This window comes from Centruroides sculpturatus, unplaced genomic scaffold (assembly GCF_000671375.1).
Source record: "Centruroides sculpturatus isolate CEXI.00-Female unplaced genomic scaffold, Cexi_2.0 scaffold660, whole genome shotgun sequence".
Classification (NCBI taxonomy): domain Eukaryota; kingdom Metazoa; phylum Arthropoda; class Arachnida; order Scorpiones; family Buthidae; genus Centruroides; species Centruroides sculpturatus.
This window is the reverse complement of record NW_019385748.1, coordinates 149,705-165,593: the sequence shown is the minus strand read 5'-3', so window position 1 is coordinate 165,593 and position 15,889 is coordinate 149,705. Positions and strand designations below refer to the sequence as shown.

The 15,889-nt window shown below is 28.7% G+C and overlaps 1 protein-coding gene across 1 annotated transcript in view; it reads right to left on the bottom strand.

The window, feature by feature from the left end:
• LOC111641761 overlaps positions 1 to 15,889 on the bottom strand; it is a 131,157-nt gene that overhangs the window by 40,017 nt on the left and 75,251 nt on the right. Inside the window, exons 11-12 of the mRNA XM_023387974.1 lie at positions 13,440 to 13,491; positions 8,137 to 8,274 (exon numbers count right to left, since the gene is read on the bottom strand). Coding sequence (XP_023243742.1) covers positions 8,137 to 8,274; positions 13,440 to 13,491 — 190 coding nt within the window. The remainder of the gene's footprint in view (positions 1 to 8,136; positions 8,275 to 13,439; positions 13,492 to 15,889) is intronic.

The following is a 15,889-nucleotide window of genomic DNA, read 5'->3' as shown; positions in this document are numbered from 1 at the left end:
TTAAATTCAAAGTATGAGGCTGAGGCACCACTGTTTTGAGTTTGTTTCTGTATATGACAATAAAAAAGTTAAATATTTTTAAATTTGATTTCCGTACTCTTTCAGTACTAGGAAAACAAAAAAATTTTTATAGTACTTTTCCATAAGTAAAAATATTGCTTTACAATTTAAATATTTCCATTTGTATCCACTATTTTGTCATGTTGATTCATCATATTAATTAGCCAATGGTCAACATAATGAATTGATGACATACCCATTACAAAGTGCTGAGGAGAACACTGTTTATAGATAAGAAAAAAGTGTCAATCTCTGTTATGAATATGTGTATTGATACTAAAGAATAGGTAGGACTTAAATTACAATATTTCATATATATATATAAAACAACAGTGTCAATCTCTGTTATGAATATGTGTATTGATACTAAAGAATAGGTAGGACTTAAATTACAATATTTCATATATATATATAAAACAAACCTCTATATATATATATTGCAACGTTATATATGAATGATGTTAGCTTATAACAACTTATAGGCCTTTTTGCTTACGTCCAGGGAGCATATCTGTAAAGGTTATTTGTCATCCGTCAACCATTGAATGCTGCACACGAAGTAGTATCTGTCTACTATGATGGATGTNAAAAACAATAAAGGAGATTTTTAACCTGTAGAGCTGTGAGAAAGTCTACCGAAATTTTGTTCGGATTGAAGAGACATTTACCTATATAATACGTAATACAGCTACCATTTGAAATTCAACTTTTTAATTCTTATATTATGAATTCAATGTGTTATACATTGCTAATTTGGATTCTCAGTCTTTTCTGTGGCTTAAAAGTATGGGAAATAATTATTCGTTGATTATTTTGTCTACATTTTTCTATTCATAGTTACTCATTTAAGCATGCACACCATCCGAGCAAAATTTTCCCATCCTTTTGAAACAATTATTAAACTACATCAATAAAAATCATTATATCTTAAATCCAGCTCTTTCCTATATCTTCGTAAAATGAATTCCAATTGTTTATTTTTATTTCTAATGTATCAAGGATTTTGGCATGTTTTTCGATTTCTTACTATATTTTAGTTTCAGTTGATCCACTCTCTACATTTCATAACATCTAATCATTAAAAGAAATGTCAATGCTCTTTTTGAGTCTTAGTATCCATCCACTTTTACAAATATAATAATGATATAAATTTTGTAGGAAAACCTTTATGTACAAAAGTTCATTCTTAATTTATTTTTGATTCGGTTTACGTCTAAATCTATTTTTTTAAATAAAGATAAATTGGCTCATTTTCAAACCAAGATTTTATCATTATCTTCCATACACTCGAACACTATCAAAGGACTACCAAACAGAAAAATGCTACGTATTTTTTTTCCTATATCCGAACATATATTTCATCTAAATTTGTTTAACATTAATATTAGATTATATGATTTATTCAATAATCTGTCATTTATTTATTAAAAGTGCTATAATTAATTAATCTAGTTTTTTACTTTGATCTACTTATTACTTTTTACGTATAATCCTGAAACATTAACAGGCTTTCTTTCCAAAGAGCTTGTTTTGATTCGTTTCATACAGTTATTATTATTATATTGGAATGACAACAGTTTTTAGATTATGTATGATAAATATAAAGGGTGTTCACTTTAATATTTATCCTGGTGCATTGCACATACTTGTGCAATGCTGGAAAGATCTCTTCTGATGCATTATGCATAAGATCTCTTATGCATAATGATATACATAAAATTATGATGCATTAATTCCACTGCAATGTTTACAGTAAGATAAATTAATTCACTCAAAAAATGAATATATGTAAATGGCACAGCAATACATAAATTTTATGTATTGCTATACAGCAATACATAAATTTTATGGACAAAAACAAGATGCAAGTTAAAAATGCAAACTTAACAAATCATACAGCCACATATGGTGCTGACGTCCCTATAAAGGAGCTTAAATCATGCAGTCTACTGATTTGTAGAGCACTGCAGTGATGCCTTATACTTAGAAACATTACTATGAAATGACTATATGAGAAAATGAGACAAAATACATGAGAAGCAACATGTAGATTCTATGAACACTTTTCAGCTGCACCAATACTTGCACATATAATGATTCTGAATGCAATACTCACACCACTTGATGTGAACTGGTAGCATCATCAAAATCATGGTCCAAATGCCCTCATCTTCACAAAATTAAAGTTTTGGTGTATTTCCAAGCTTATCCACACACAAGCAAACATGAAGCAATGTGGATTGCAGCAGTCACAAATACATCAAATTTTATGTTACCATAACATGCACCATTCAACTGTATTTCAGTTGAATGGTGCATGTTATGGTATAAAATGTAGGGAACAACACACAGTAATTTGGTGCAACATGATGTCAAATTTACATCAGAACAAACCACAACTGCTTGAACACATTTTAAAACTGATGTGACATATTTTTCCCAAAATGGAGTGTGTAATTGCCATTAATGTGCTTCACAATGAAAACAAAATACATGACATCAGGTATGTTTTACACTAAATGTCTTATATGAAATCTGGAATGAGCAAGGTCTTGGCCCCATATTCATCTAAGGCAGGGGTAGTCAAACGTTTTTATACCTACTGCCCAATTTTTTATCTCTGTTAGTAGTAAAATTTTCTAACTGCCAACCATTACTACAGTAACAGTGATTTATAGAGTAGGGAAGTAACTTTACTTTATAAAATTTATAAAGCAGAGTTACAGCAAGTTAAAGCATATTATAATAATTACTTACCAAATACTTTATGTCGGACTTTTGCTAAGTTTGGCAGAATAAATCTTTATAAAACAATTTACTGTAGTAAAATCTATCTTTTTACTTATACTTTGCATAAATAGAAACATGAAGTCTGATGAAATTACATTTAATTAATTAAATTATTAATAAGATCCCTGAGGCTGATGCTGCAAAACTAAATACTGGATATTTGGCTCAATTTTTGTAAGGAACAAACGAAGGTCTCCTCTTTCGGAAATATTCAGGCAGTTTCTTTCTTTGGTCATAATATGATTAACAAGCACTAAAGCCTGATTCCACAAGATATGACGTAGGGAAAAGTATCAATAAATTGAATATCATTTCCCACATGTTTGGATATAAGACAGGCATTGTTTTTTATTTTGCCATAGGTTTTTATATCCCCCACTATCGAATTTATATCCACTATCAAACTTTCTTCATCATATCTAATTTCTAACAGTTCTTCTTGGTAAGTTTATCAGCCTCTTCAATATTTGTAATAAAAGGATTTTTCATCTAGTCATATCAAATCCAATTTCAAAAATCTTCAAATCGTTTTTCCATGTCCAATTTAAGTTTGTTGAGGTGGCTACTGAATCTGTCAGTATCCTCTGGAGTTACATCATCTTTTATAGATGATAATTCAGGAAACTGATGAAATTCTCTCTTCAATAGATTATAACATAATAGTTCAAGTTTGTCAATAAATAATGACACAACATTTTGGCAACCTATAAAAGTTTTATTAGCTGCTTGAAGCTGCAAATTGACATCATTAAATCTCTTGAAAATATCTGCCAAATAAAAGGCATCATTCTTTACTGTTTTTAACTGTTGACATAGATTGGTCTCATTATTACTTTCAAAAAATTGCATGACACTATCATATAATGCTACAAAACGAGCCAAAGATGTACCCTTTGACATCCACAAACTTGTGTGTGCAAAAGTAACGTAATAAAATCTTCATTATTGTCCTGGCACAGCTGTTGAAACATTCTGTCATTTTTTGCATTGGATTTGCTCTTGTTTACAATTCGAATTTTTATAGTTAATGATGAATGGAGACTTGTACTTAGATGTTTTCCTACAAGACGTTGTCTGTGCACCATACAGTGAATACATAAAACATTTGGCACTTCTTCCTTCAAATAAGCAACAGATCCACGATAGTGACCTACCACTGATGGTGTTCCATCAGTAGCACATACAACAATATTATTCAAAGGAGTATTATTTTTTGTAAAGTATGATTTCACAGTATTAAATATAGATAATCCTCTTGTATCTGTAATGAGATTTATTGCGAATAGCATTTCTTCTCGTAATGTATTGTTTTCATCAAAATAATGTACATAAGCCATCAAGAAAACATTAATATCTGCAATGGTAGACACGTCCAATTGCAAGGAAAATGAAGAGTTTTGGAGAATACTTATAAGTTTTTTTTTTCAACACTAACTGCCATTTCTTCAATTCATCGCTTTACTGTGCTATCACTCAGGGGCAACATTTTTAAAATTTGAGTTATATCCTGATGCATTACTGTTGAGATAAATTCTTTTATAGATGGTATTATTAAAGTTTCTCCAATATTATAGCTTTTACCACTTTTTGCAATTAATTGTGATATGCGATAAGCAGCAATTAATCCATCTTCATTCGCTACATGTTGTTTCTTAAATGATGCAATGACTGTTGAACAATTTTGAAATTTTTTATATATTTTTTGAAAATATTTAATGGGCTTGTTCTTATCATTTGGACGCTTTGTGGAAAGATGCTCTCGCAATCAACTTGGCTTCATTGCCTCATTGGATAATATTTTATGACACAATAAACACATTGGATGTTGTTTATTTACAACAGATTCTATGAAGCCCATCTTCAGATACTCTGGCAAGTAGCCACAAGCGTATTTCTTTTTTTGAGACATGGTCTCACAATATTTCACGAGATAGCCTGGTATGCCCCCTAGTGGGCATTCTAGCAGCAGCATCATTCCGTGGTATGAATACTAAATTCATAGTAATAATAAATTCCTACTACAAATAAAAATAATATACTGTTATAAATAAATTATACTGTTAATTTAATTAATAGCTGAAAATCATCGCTAGTGATGCCCCTAATGGTCATTCTAGGCATTCTGTGAAAGATTACAGATATACAAACAGTGGGATCAATGGCTTATATACATATAGATATTTTGTTTGAAACTGTAGGCAAACTTACTCTCACAAACCTAACTACATACTGACCAGAGAAAATTACTGACCAGAGAAATTACTGACTATGGCCAGTTTAATGCTAGGCTGTGGTAGCATCATTTAGTTTCACTTACGTAACATGAACTAAACTTATGCACGGATGATATAAATAGTATATTTTCAGAAATTTAAATATAAATACTAAAAAATTTTATGAAAATCTATTTCAAAGTTTTTAAATAGTCAATTAAATTAAAAAAAGGAAAGTGCTTCAGTATTGGACAAAAGCCCTATCGGCCACCATGAAAGCTGGAACACTCACTAGTGGGCAGAAGGATCAGGTTGACTACCACTGATCTACAACATCCTGACTAGTGATTTCTATCTTAATATGATGGGTGAATGGCTTGATAATTTGTAATTGAAGATTTGATATCAGCAGAATGGTGCACTGGCTCATTCCTAGGCAGAAGTGCAACAGTGGTTTAGCATCAACAGTATAAAATCAAGTAATCCTGTTCCATGGCCATGGCATTCCATGGATTTGACCACATTGGATTTTTTCCTGTAGAGGCAAATGAGAAGCCTTTAATGACACAAGATATGCTATGTGCCATCTGTAATACCACTATCTATGTCTTCTTACTGCTACTGATGGCAGTCATGTTGAACAATGTACTATAGCAAAATAAAGATAAGTGTTTTGTATTAATTCATGCAACGTTGGTTTTCATCCTTTACAGTCAGAAATTCTTTGTACATTATGCTAAAGTTTTTTAAATGATTCCTTTCTGTTATTTTTGCATTTTGGAGAGACAGAAAATTTAAATATTATTGGATAAATACTGTACTGTACTATTTACATGCATCTCTTTTCTGAATGAATTTATTTATTTTACTGTAAACATTGCAGCAGAACTAATGCACCATATGCATATACTCATGCAAAACTGGAAAGATCTCTTTTGTACCTGGATAAATGTTATAGTAAACATCTTTACTAATTTATAACAGAACAGCCCAAAACTCAGTTAACAAGAATATTTTATTTTATTATTATAGGACTGCAATTTTCAAACTGCAGACCTATACATTCCCGCTATTGTCTGTCTGTCCTTCATTAATCTTGAGAATTGAGTTAGATGAAAACCGAGATTAAATATGGAAAGCTTAGGGGCCAGAGGTCTCAATTCATTTAAATAAAAATTGTAGCCTAGCATTATGATGTCACAATAATTTTGTTCATTTTTTTCTATGATTTGGTTTCAAACAAATGAGTACACATTACATAGTTTGAATTAATATTTTACAAATATGAAATGAAACAAAGTTTATGATTCATATTTATTTATTTTATGAAACTAGTGAAAACATAATAGAAATTATGCAACAATGAAAGAAATAATAGTGAAGTTTCTGAAGTTAACCTTCCTGCTTGTTGAGTAACTTAAAATCTTTAATTTGAAAGAAACAAGAACAGGAATAATTTATCCAGATTAAGATAATCAAAAAATATAAATAACTAAAAGTTTATAACAATATATTAGAATGCTGTAAATTATTTATTGAACATTGAGGATCTTATCTGAAACATTTTTTTAAAAATTTTGTTAATAGAAACTGTAATAAAATTCTTATTTTAAAAAGATTAACTGAGTTTAGGCTGCCCTGTATAATAAAATATTAATTAAAATTAAACCTGATAGTTTTTTTCAACTTTCACAAATACTATCTATAATTTAATAAAATCTGCTTAAAACAACTTTGTGCAAGTAAAAATTATATTCCTTTTTGATTAATGCAAGATCTTTACAAACAATAAAAACACTAAACGTACTAAAACTGATAATGATATTACAAATTCTAGTCAAGTTTATTCTTTAAATTAAACTCCCTTGAATCATATAATCCATATTTTTATAAAAATGCAAGCATTTCTTTGTTATAGTTGCATTGTAAGCTAGAAATTATTTTTTGTGTAAAATTTCTTTCCTTTTCATTATAATGATAATAGAAAATACAGTAAAGCATTGATTATCCGAATCAGTTGGGGACTGGGGTTGGTCAGAAAATCGATTTTTCAAATAACCAATTATGTACAAAAAAATATATTAACCTATTCCATGTTGAAATTTGTTCAAATCCTGGCGCATCCTTAAGTACCCTCTCATGGTCGCGCCATTACTGCCAGCTAAAACACCAACAAAAATAATATTGGAGTAGCCCAAGACATAGCCAAAGCTTGCAGTACCACAGCACTAGCGGAAATTTAAATTTGCCGAATGGAAAGCTTTCGGTTAATTGATGTTTCAGTTGATCGATATTTGGATAATCGATGCTCTACTGTATACTTAAGAAAAGAAGCTATTTTATTTAAGAACATTACTAAGTTTTTAAAAAGTATTTTTAAGCCTAAAAACAACAATAAATCTACCTTTAAAATAATTATCTTTAATTTTTTAATTAATTACTAAAAGAAAAGTTAAAAATTAGATGTCTCTATTTGCACTTATCATCAAATGATATTTATTATCAAATGAAACTAAAGTTTCATAAGATGAAAAGTTCAAAAATATTTGATTTTGAAAATAAAGCAAGCATGTGTGAAGAATCTACATATAACATCTATATTAAGAATATTAGTTTCTTGTCTAGAAAAATTTATATATACTAGCTGCAAATTTGTTATTGATGAAGTCAATTTAAAGAAATATTTATAAAATAAAATACAAATTAGGAGAAAAGTGTTTTCGATCATGCTGCACACATGGCTAATCTACAGTATTCCCTAAAAGGTTCTTAGCATCATTTTATGACAATATAGAGAAATAATATTTAAATTTATAAATTAATATGACATTAATTTAATTTAGAATTATTTAATTATGTAGATTTTTATTATGATATTAAATTTTATGAAGTTATTTTAATTAATTTAAGATTAGTAAATTTGAAAATGATAATTAATTTTACTTCTAATAGCTTTATTTATATTTATAGCTTTGTCAAAGTTACTGATCATTATTTGTTTGATAACAGATAATACTATTTAATTAAAAATAATCAAGTATTACAATAAATAAATTTTATTTTATTATAATTATAATGTATATAAAGTAAAACATACTTTTCCTTCTAAATTTACAATTTTACATATGAACCAGCCTTGATGAACAAAAGGATCATCATCTTTTTCTTCAGAACTTACTGCAGGATCAATAGCTTGCTTAATTTTTGGTGTCTGAAATCATATTTCAAAAATAAATATTAATTTTAAAACACAATTATTGAAATTATTGCCATTCAACTCATCTGCTTCTCTCAGCAACATACAAAAGAGCAGTTAGCAGAATATGATTTTTCTACTTGCATGTTAACACATCATTTCATTTCAATAAGCACAAGTTCAATAAATTTTATACTACAGTTTATATTATAAACACGAAAAGTTTATAATATGTATAAAACAAAGATTCATAAATAAAGTTTCAATTACAGTTTTAATTAAACAATATTATGTTTAGAATAATAATTTTAAGGAAATCAGATAACTTGTATGGCAAGATTATTTCTTAAAAATAATTTTGCTATCTCTAAATCTACTTTTGAAAAGATATACAAATGGAATATAACTAATATTTTTTAAGATGTCATAACATGCAAATTCTAAATCATATAAACTTCAATGAAGAGTTGTGAATAGGTTTTTTAACAATTCAGAGTATCAACTTCATTAGTGAATTCAGAAAAGATTCCATCAAAAAGCTCATAAATGAAGGAAAGTAGAGCTAATAATAATAATAAAACTGCTGAAAAGTTAACAATACTATTTAAACTCAATAAAGATCACATCAATAATACTATAAAAATATGATATAATTTACAACTTCCTATATGATTTGTGGGAAGAAGTGAATTGTTCCCTCAAAAATAATAGTTGCCATTTGAATATCGGCTCACAAGCATCCAATTTCCTTTAGTAACAGAAAGGGCAAGAATTTGTGGACATCCTCATTGGTCAATCCATTTTGTATATAAGGTGACTCTTCACCTTCAATGAATGTTTTTGATCATGTACAGCCATGCTTCTAGTCATAGGCTATAGTTACTCTTTAGCCCTTTGATTAAGTTCCTGCTTATTTTTGGTGCTCTCACCAAGTACAGGAATGTAAGTCTATGAAAGTCTTCACTGCCATTTCCAAAATGTTACAAGTCCTCACAGTACTTCCACATTATGTACTGTACCAGGTAACGATTTAATAGTATATGTTAACTCTCTAACGTGACATATTTATTTTCCTGTATAGACATTATTATAGTAGTTTAAATAAATATGTTTAATTTCCTATTATATTTTTGTTTATTTGCCTAACTCCATCGTCAAATTATAACATCTTGCATTTAACCACTTGGACAAATTTAAACTAACTAATTCATTTTAATGTGAGTTAGAACGTGATAAACTTTTCTAACTAGTGTCAAAAGCCTGACAGAAAAGGAGAATGAATCTTCCTTTTCAATAAATTTTCCATCCTGTTTAGTTGAGTGAGTGTTTACCACTCTGATCTCACAATTATAAATTTTTTTATTACTTTATTAATTATTGTAAAAAGTCAAAAAAGGCTTAATTTTAAGGGTAGAAATGAGTTTTTAAAAATGCCAATAACAAGTAAACTTTTCATTAAGTTTCACTCCATTCAAGATATGACATGTGACCCTCCTTCCATCTCCCCATCTAAGTTCGGTACTCCAAAATTTAATAGCATCAATGCTCCTTATATACAAGTTACCATACTAAATTTCATTTCTTAACCATCTTTACCTCATCCTGAAATATTAACTGAAATAGACATCAACAACCAACTAACACACAAATCCTCCTTTTTTTTTGGGTTCAGTGGTTTCAAGACACCTAGATTAGCAAAAAACCCAGAAGGTCGAACTTGACATAATTACAATACTTTCCCATGTTATGTTATAACAGCCAAAAAGTAGAAGTGCAAATTTAATGGCTTAAGTTATTTTCTTCTGATTAATAAACTATTAAAAAAAATAAATCAGCAACATTTAAAATTTTTGTGGTGTTGTTATCATATTTTATTTTAAAACTTTTTATATTTTTAACTATTATTAAAATGGAAAAAAGCTTAATTTTGAGGGTAGGGATGAATTTTATAAAAAAAATTGTAAATGCTAACAAGCATTATTTATTGTGACATCATCACAATGCCGGGCTGCAATTTTTAATCATATTTTTAGTTTATTTCATTTAAAATATAGGCTCTCCACTCAAATTAGTAGTGTCTTGCCCCTGTACATCATAGTTTGCCATTAGCAATAGAGTCAAGCTGGACATCTATCTAACTCCTTTCGAGGATAAATTTTTGAAATTGAAATAATGTGACTTCCAGTTTGCATTGGAAGTTCATATATAATTAATCGAGGCCTCCTGCCCCTAAACTTTCCACATCTGGTCTTGTCTTTCATCTAACTCTGTTCTCGCGATTAAGAAATGCCAGACCTGGATAATGGTGGGAATTTATAGGTCTACAATTTTTTCAAACTGCAACCCAATCAATAACAAATAAAATCATCATTAAGTACAACCTTACTGGAAATACACATGATCCCCATTATCTCCCCATCCTTCAACTTTTAACTACCAAAATTTAATAGCATCAATCTCCCAATAAACAAACCTCCCTGCAAAATTTCAGAAATTTTGAACAAAAAGCACATAAGTTATTAAGCTTCAAAGAGGGTGAACAAAATCATGCCCACTACACAGAAATTACCCCCAAATGTTTTTGCATTTCTTGACATTTCAAGCTCCAAGTCCAAAACTGTAAAAATCTGGGAAGGTCATTTTTTTGACCGATTGCCATACTTTTCCTCTTTTATATATAACAGCTGGGAAAGTAAAAATAGTAGAACAACAATTTTAAATAGTTTTGTCTATTTCTTAAAATTATTTTTTGTCATTTTTTTCAATTGTAATAAGTTATATGAGATTCTTATGATAAAATTGGTAATTCCAAAAATAAATTTTTAATATTTAAAAATAGTATATAAACAGACTGCCATGGTGAATTACTGGGTTTAGAATTTCTTCTCTCACTAAATAAATTTGTAACAGTCAAAAGTATTAGTGATGCTCAAAATTCCAAAGAGACCATTAATTTAAATATTAATTAATTGTATTCTTTCATACAGAAAAAGGATGAGGATGCTAAAAATATGTTAATTATGCTTCTTCACAGTTACAGCTTTTCTCAGTATAAAAAAGAAATAAAATTAACTCAATAAAAGAAATGTACAGTCAAACTAAAACACTCAACTTTTTTAACAGCAAAAAGTTTTTAGTAATTAACATTTTTGGTCTTATTGAAAGACTATCTTCAGGTTTACCATGATTCCATCAAACATTGTAAATCTTGTGTATTAATCATTACATTTACAATGTAATTTTATAGACCTGAAGATGGTCATTTTATAGATGGTCATAGATGGAAGATGGGATTTTATTCAATAAGAATAAAAACATTAATTATTAAAAAGTTTTTGCTGCTTAAAAAAAGGTTGTGAGTGTCTTTGTTGCTACTTAGGAAATTTTTTTTATATTTGGAGTAAGTCAAAAATTACATGCAGTGTAATTTCTATTACTATATTATAATTTCTTTTACTGCATATGTGCAATTAGATGTTATTTCTTAGTCACCTGATACAAATTTACTAAGTCAGTTATCTTGTTGGTATGCTATTAACTATATCTATTGCTCCTCTTTCCAACTGTAAAAAGAAGAGCAATAAATACAGTTAACAACATACCAACAGCCTAAAAAACCAGCTTGCTACTCTTTCCAAGAGTAGCAAGTTGGTTTTTTATAGGCTGAGAATATATGAGGGGCCAAAAATTCATCAAAGTGCAATACAGGAATATTGTTTAGATATAGGCAGTGGTGATATTCAGCGAGTTCGCACAGGTTCGGCCAAACCCGTTGTTAACATTTTCAAAGATTTCCAAACCTTGTTAAATACACGTAACATTTCTCAAAAATGTTAGTTGAGTGGTTTAGTTTCTTTTAAAAAATATATCCATATATATAATCGAGACGGGTTGATAATAATAATAATAATAATGATAATCAGCGCAGAGCCCAAATGGTTAGGAATTGAAAGTTGAAATTTGGAACACAGTTAGGGTACGTCATGAGAATGCACACTAAGAAGGGATTTTTTGAAATTTCCCCAGGGGAGAGGGAAAGGATTAAGGCTTTGACAATGGAAGTGTTAAGTAACAATGGAAGTATCAACAATGGAAGTATTAAGAGAAAACAATGGGTAACATTTATAGACGCAGATGCAGTTTTTTTGTTTTTGCGAGAAATCTAACATTTTTTAACCCATCTAAAAATTCTCTAATAGGTCTGGAAACAGGGAGACCTAATTCTTGCATTCTTTGAAAACGGATAAGATTGACTATAACGTAATAATCTTAATCTTCGCTATTGTTACTTTTTGCCCGAGCAATGCCTGGCCTATCTGCTACTTAAAATATACATATCATATTCTGTAACACTACTAAAATAGAGCATTTTACCCCGTTCGCCTTGGAGCGCCCTCCTTCGACTGTTTCAATCTCGACTGAAACGAGGTTCAATCACAATCGACTCAAGAGAGTTCTTGAAACTAGATCCAGTCATAAGAGAGATCCCACAATCCCACACGCGCAAGAAAATACAAATGGTTGCGGAACACATGTTGGGCTATCGACAGCGAAATAAAAAAAGATATTGTATTTCAAGAGATGATGACATTTGTCTATTATTAGATATATCGCAAGAAAAAGTATTGTATTTATTCCTAACCAAAACTTCCATTATTTATAAAAAAATACAGTTCTGGCATAAACAATGTTAAATTTTAACTGACTTAATTTTGCGAATACATCTTTTTTATTTATATGGGTATCTTAAGGTCAATTTTTGCACTAATGTTGCTAATGTACCATTTGAGCAAAAAAAATTGTTAAGGAAAAATTTTCTGTTAGCGAACCCTTTGTTAAATATTTCGAATATCACCACTGGATATAGGAAATGTCTATTCTCATAAATAGTTGCACAAATGTCATTATCAACTTTACATGACCTGAAGTAAGTGATTTGTGCATTGCTCATCTCTTAACCAAAAACTTTTTTCTAGAATTAAGGAATTTGAGTAACAATGACTGAGTGCATTGAAAAATTATTCTTGTAAGAATCATTATGGCATTATAATAAATTTTATAATTACATTGCATATAATTATTGACTTACTCTCATAATTAGTTTTTCTTTTCACTGTATCAAACATTCTCAAAATATAAAATATTTTCTATTGTTAAGTAGAAAAATGCATTGTATTTACCTTTTCTCCAAAGAATGCTTTTAATTTTTTGATTCTTTGTTCAGTTGGTGTTCTGCAGAATGTAATTTTAAAATATTTAGAATAAGTTAAAAAAATTCAAATAGTTTAAATTATTAAAACATGTAACAACAAAATTGGAATACAAACTAACAATTTATTAGCAAAATATATTAAACATTATTAAATAATATAAAATTGCATTTAATTCATAATTGTTATAATTGTATTTTTATAATATTTATAGAATAATTCCCAAAAGTACATTTTTTTGCAATAAAAATAAGAAATTTGTTTGAAAAATTTCATACTAGATAAATGAATCATTTGCTTTATTGGCTTATCAGTGAGAACTGATAATTTCAAGAGACTCAAAACATATCAGAAGTAGCACTTAGATTCTTTTACAATGAAATGAGAACAGATTCTATTGATGATTATACAAAAGTCTGAATAACTACTATACAGTGAGAAGTTTGTAATGACATTAAAATTATACATATGGTATTGTATATGAGACCTGTAAGTTGTTCATTCTATACCTGCTGACCAGTTATACGTACAGCATTGCATACAACTTATAGGTCTCATATGCACTACCGTATGTATAACTTTAATGTCTTTACAAATTTCTCACTGCACAGTAACTTTTTGGACACCCTGTAGAACTAGATACTTATGGAATAAATAATAAGTTTGGTAATAATTTAATATTTGTCACTTTACTGGAAATGTCTTATGTCATCTCAGCACACTATATAGAAAAATTTAGTCTGAGGTCAAATAAGTTTATAAAAATTTAGTTCTAATATAATGATATTTTGAAAACTTTAACCTAGATGCCAAATATATTTATTACTAAACAAACTACACTTCTTTTTGTTCAATGTAAATGGGGAATTCAGTCACTACAGCTGATTAAAATTGATTAAACATTCTTTCAGATTTAAATGAATACATATCTATGAAAACAATAAATACTAGTAATAGTACTGTAATTTCCTGCCTAAAATCTGCAAGGATAATTCTCTGTTGATAAAATAGCTTACCAACATGCTGGAAAACAAATACCATCATGATGCAACTTATACAAACTTTTTATAATTAAAAATAAATATTCTCAAATCAAGGAAAAAAATTAAACAATTCATTTGGAAGTGGTACAATAAAAGTTTAAATCCAGAACTGAAGCAGCAAGATCAAGAATGGGAATTGTCATGGTTTTGTATTTTAAACTAAAACACAAAAAATTTCAGTTGTGTTATTGCTATTGGAAATAAAACTTGGTTTAAACACCAACTTCCTAGATCTGCCCAGTAGCAGTTTCAGACCAAGACATTCTCTTTCAGAAATGAAAATTGCTATTTTTGTCTCCTGTCGTCACAAGAAATTTGATTATGATTGGATAGCATTCATGTGTAGATGTTATTAATGCAACAAAGACAATATTTGTCTAGACAACTGGACAAAAGAAAAGAATAATGTAAAATCAAATAATATTTTAGAGTTATATTCTGATCAGGAGTTTCAAATTTAATAAATATTTTCCAAGTCTGGATTCATGTTTATTTTGAACTGAACTAAATAAAAAATCAAGCATTTGAAGGAAGAAGGTCAATTATTAACTGTGGAACAAGTTATCTATTGAATGTTTGACAATTTAAAATGGAATCAAAATAACCCAAAGTTATTAGACTAAAAATGTTTACTACTTGAGAAAACCTATAAAATAATTATTTTAAAAAAATAACATTGATTTTACTGTTTGTAACCATTATTGAAGAGTAATTATAAATTAAATTATTAATATTCTGACAAGATACAAATGTGTTGCTTTTTGTTGAAGTTGCCTAAGGCAGACAGTTAAGCTAATTGAACAATAAATAAATTAGTAAAGAAAACAACCACCCAAACTGAGTATAGAGAAGAATAAGAGGCCTTCTGTTTATAAAATATCAACAATGAAAATGATCTGAATCATCACTAATTGTGATTTTTATCATTTAGAACAAGCATGAACTAATTTTTTTCTTTCATGTGTGCATAATATGAATAAACACAAAATTAAGACAATGACCTATTGTTTCAAATTTACAAATCCTATTTTTAAATTTTCTATTTGATAAAATATACTGTATTTTGGGGAATGACTGGCATGCTGGTCTATCCAGGGAGACTATGAAATCAGATATTTCTGTAAGGTAAAAACCAGCATGTTGGTTTATCCCAAGAAATGTTGGCATGCCAGGTTATAGATCTTTCTCTATAGGGTGCATAAAAAAAAGAACAAGTTTTTATTCAAAACTGTAAAACTGTCAGCATTATATCAAAAACTACATTATATATTTAATTTTTTTCATTTTGTCTTATTTCTAATGACATAAAACACTCTTGGAATTCTGAAAGTGATTTTTTTGTGTATTTTATTGTTATTTGATTCAAAAATGCAAAAA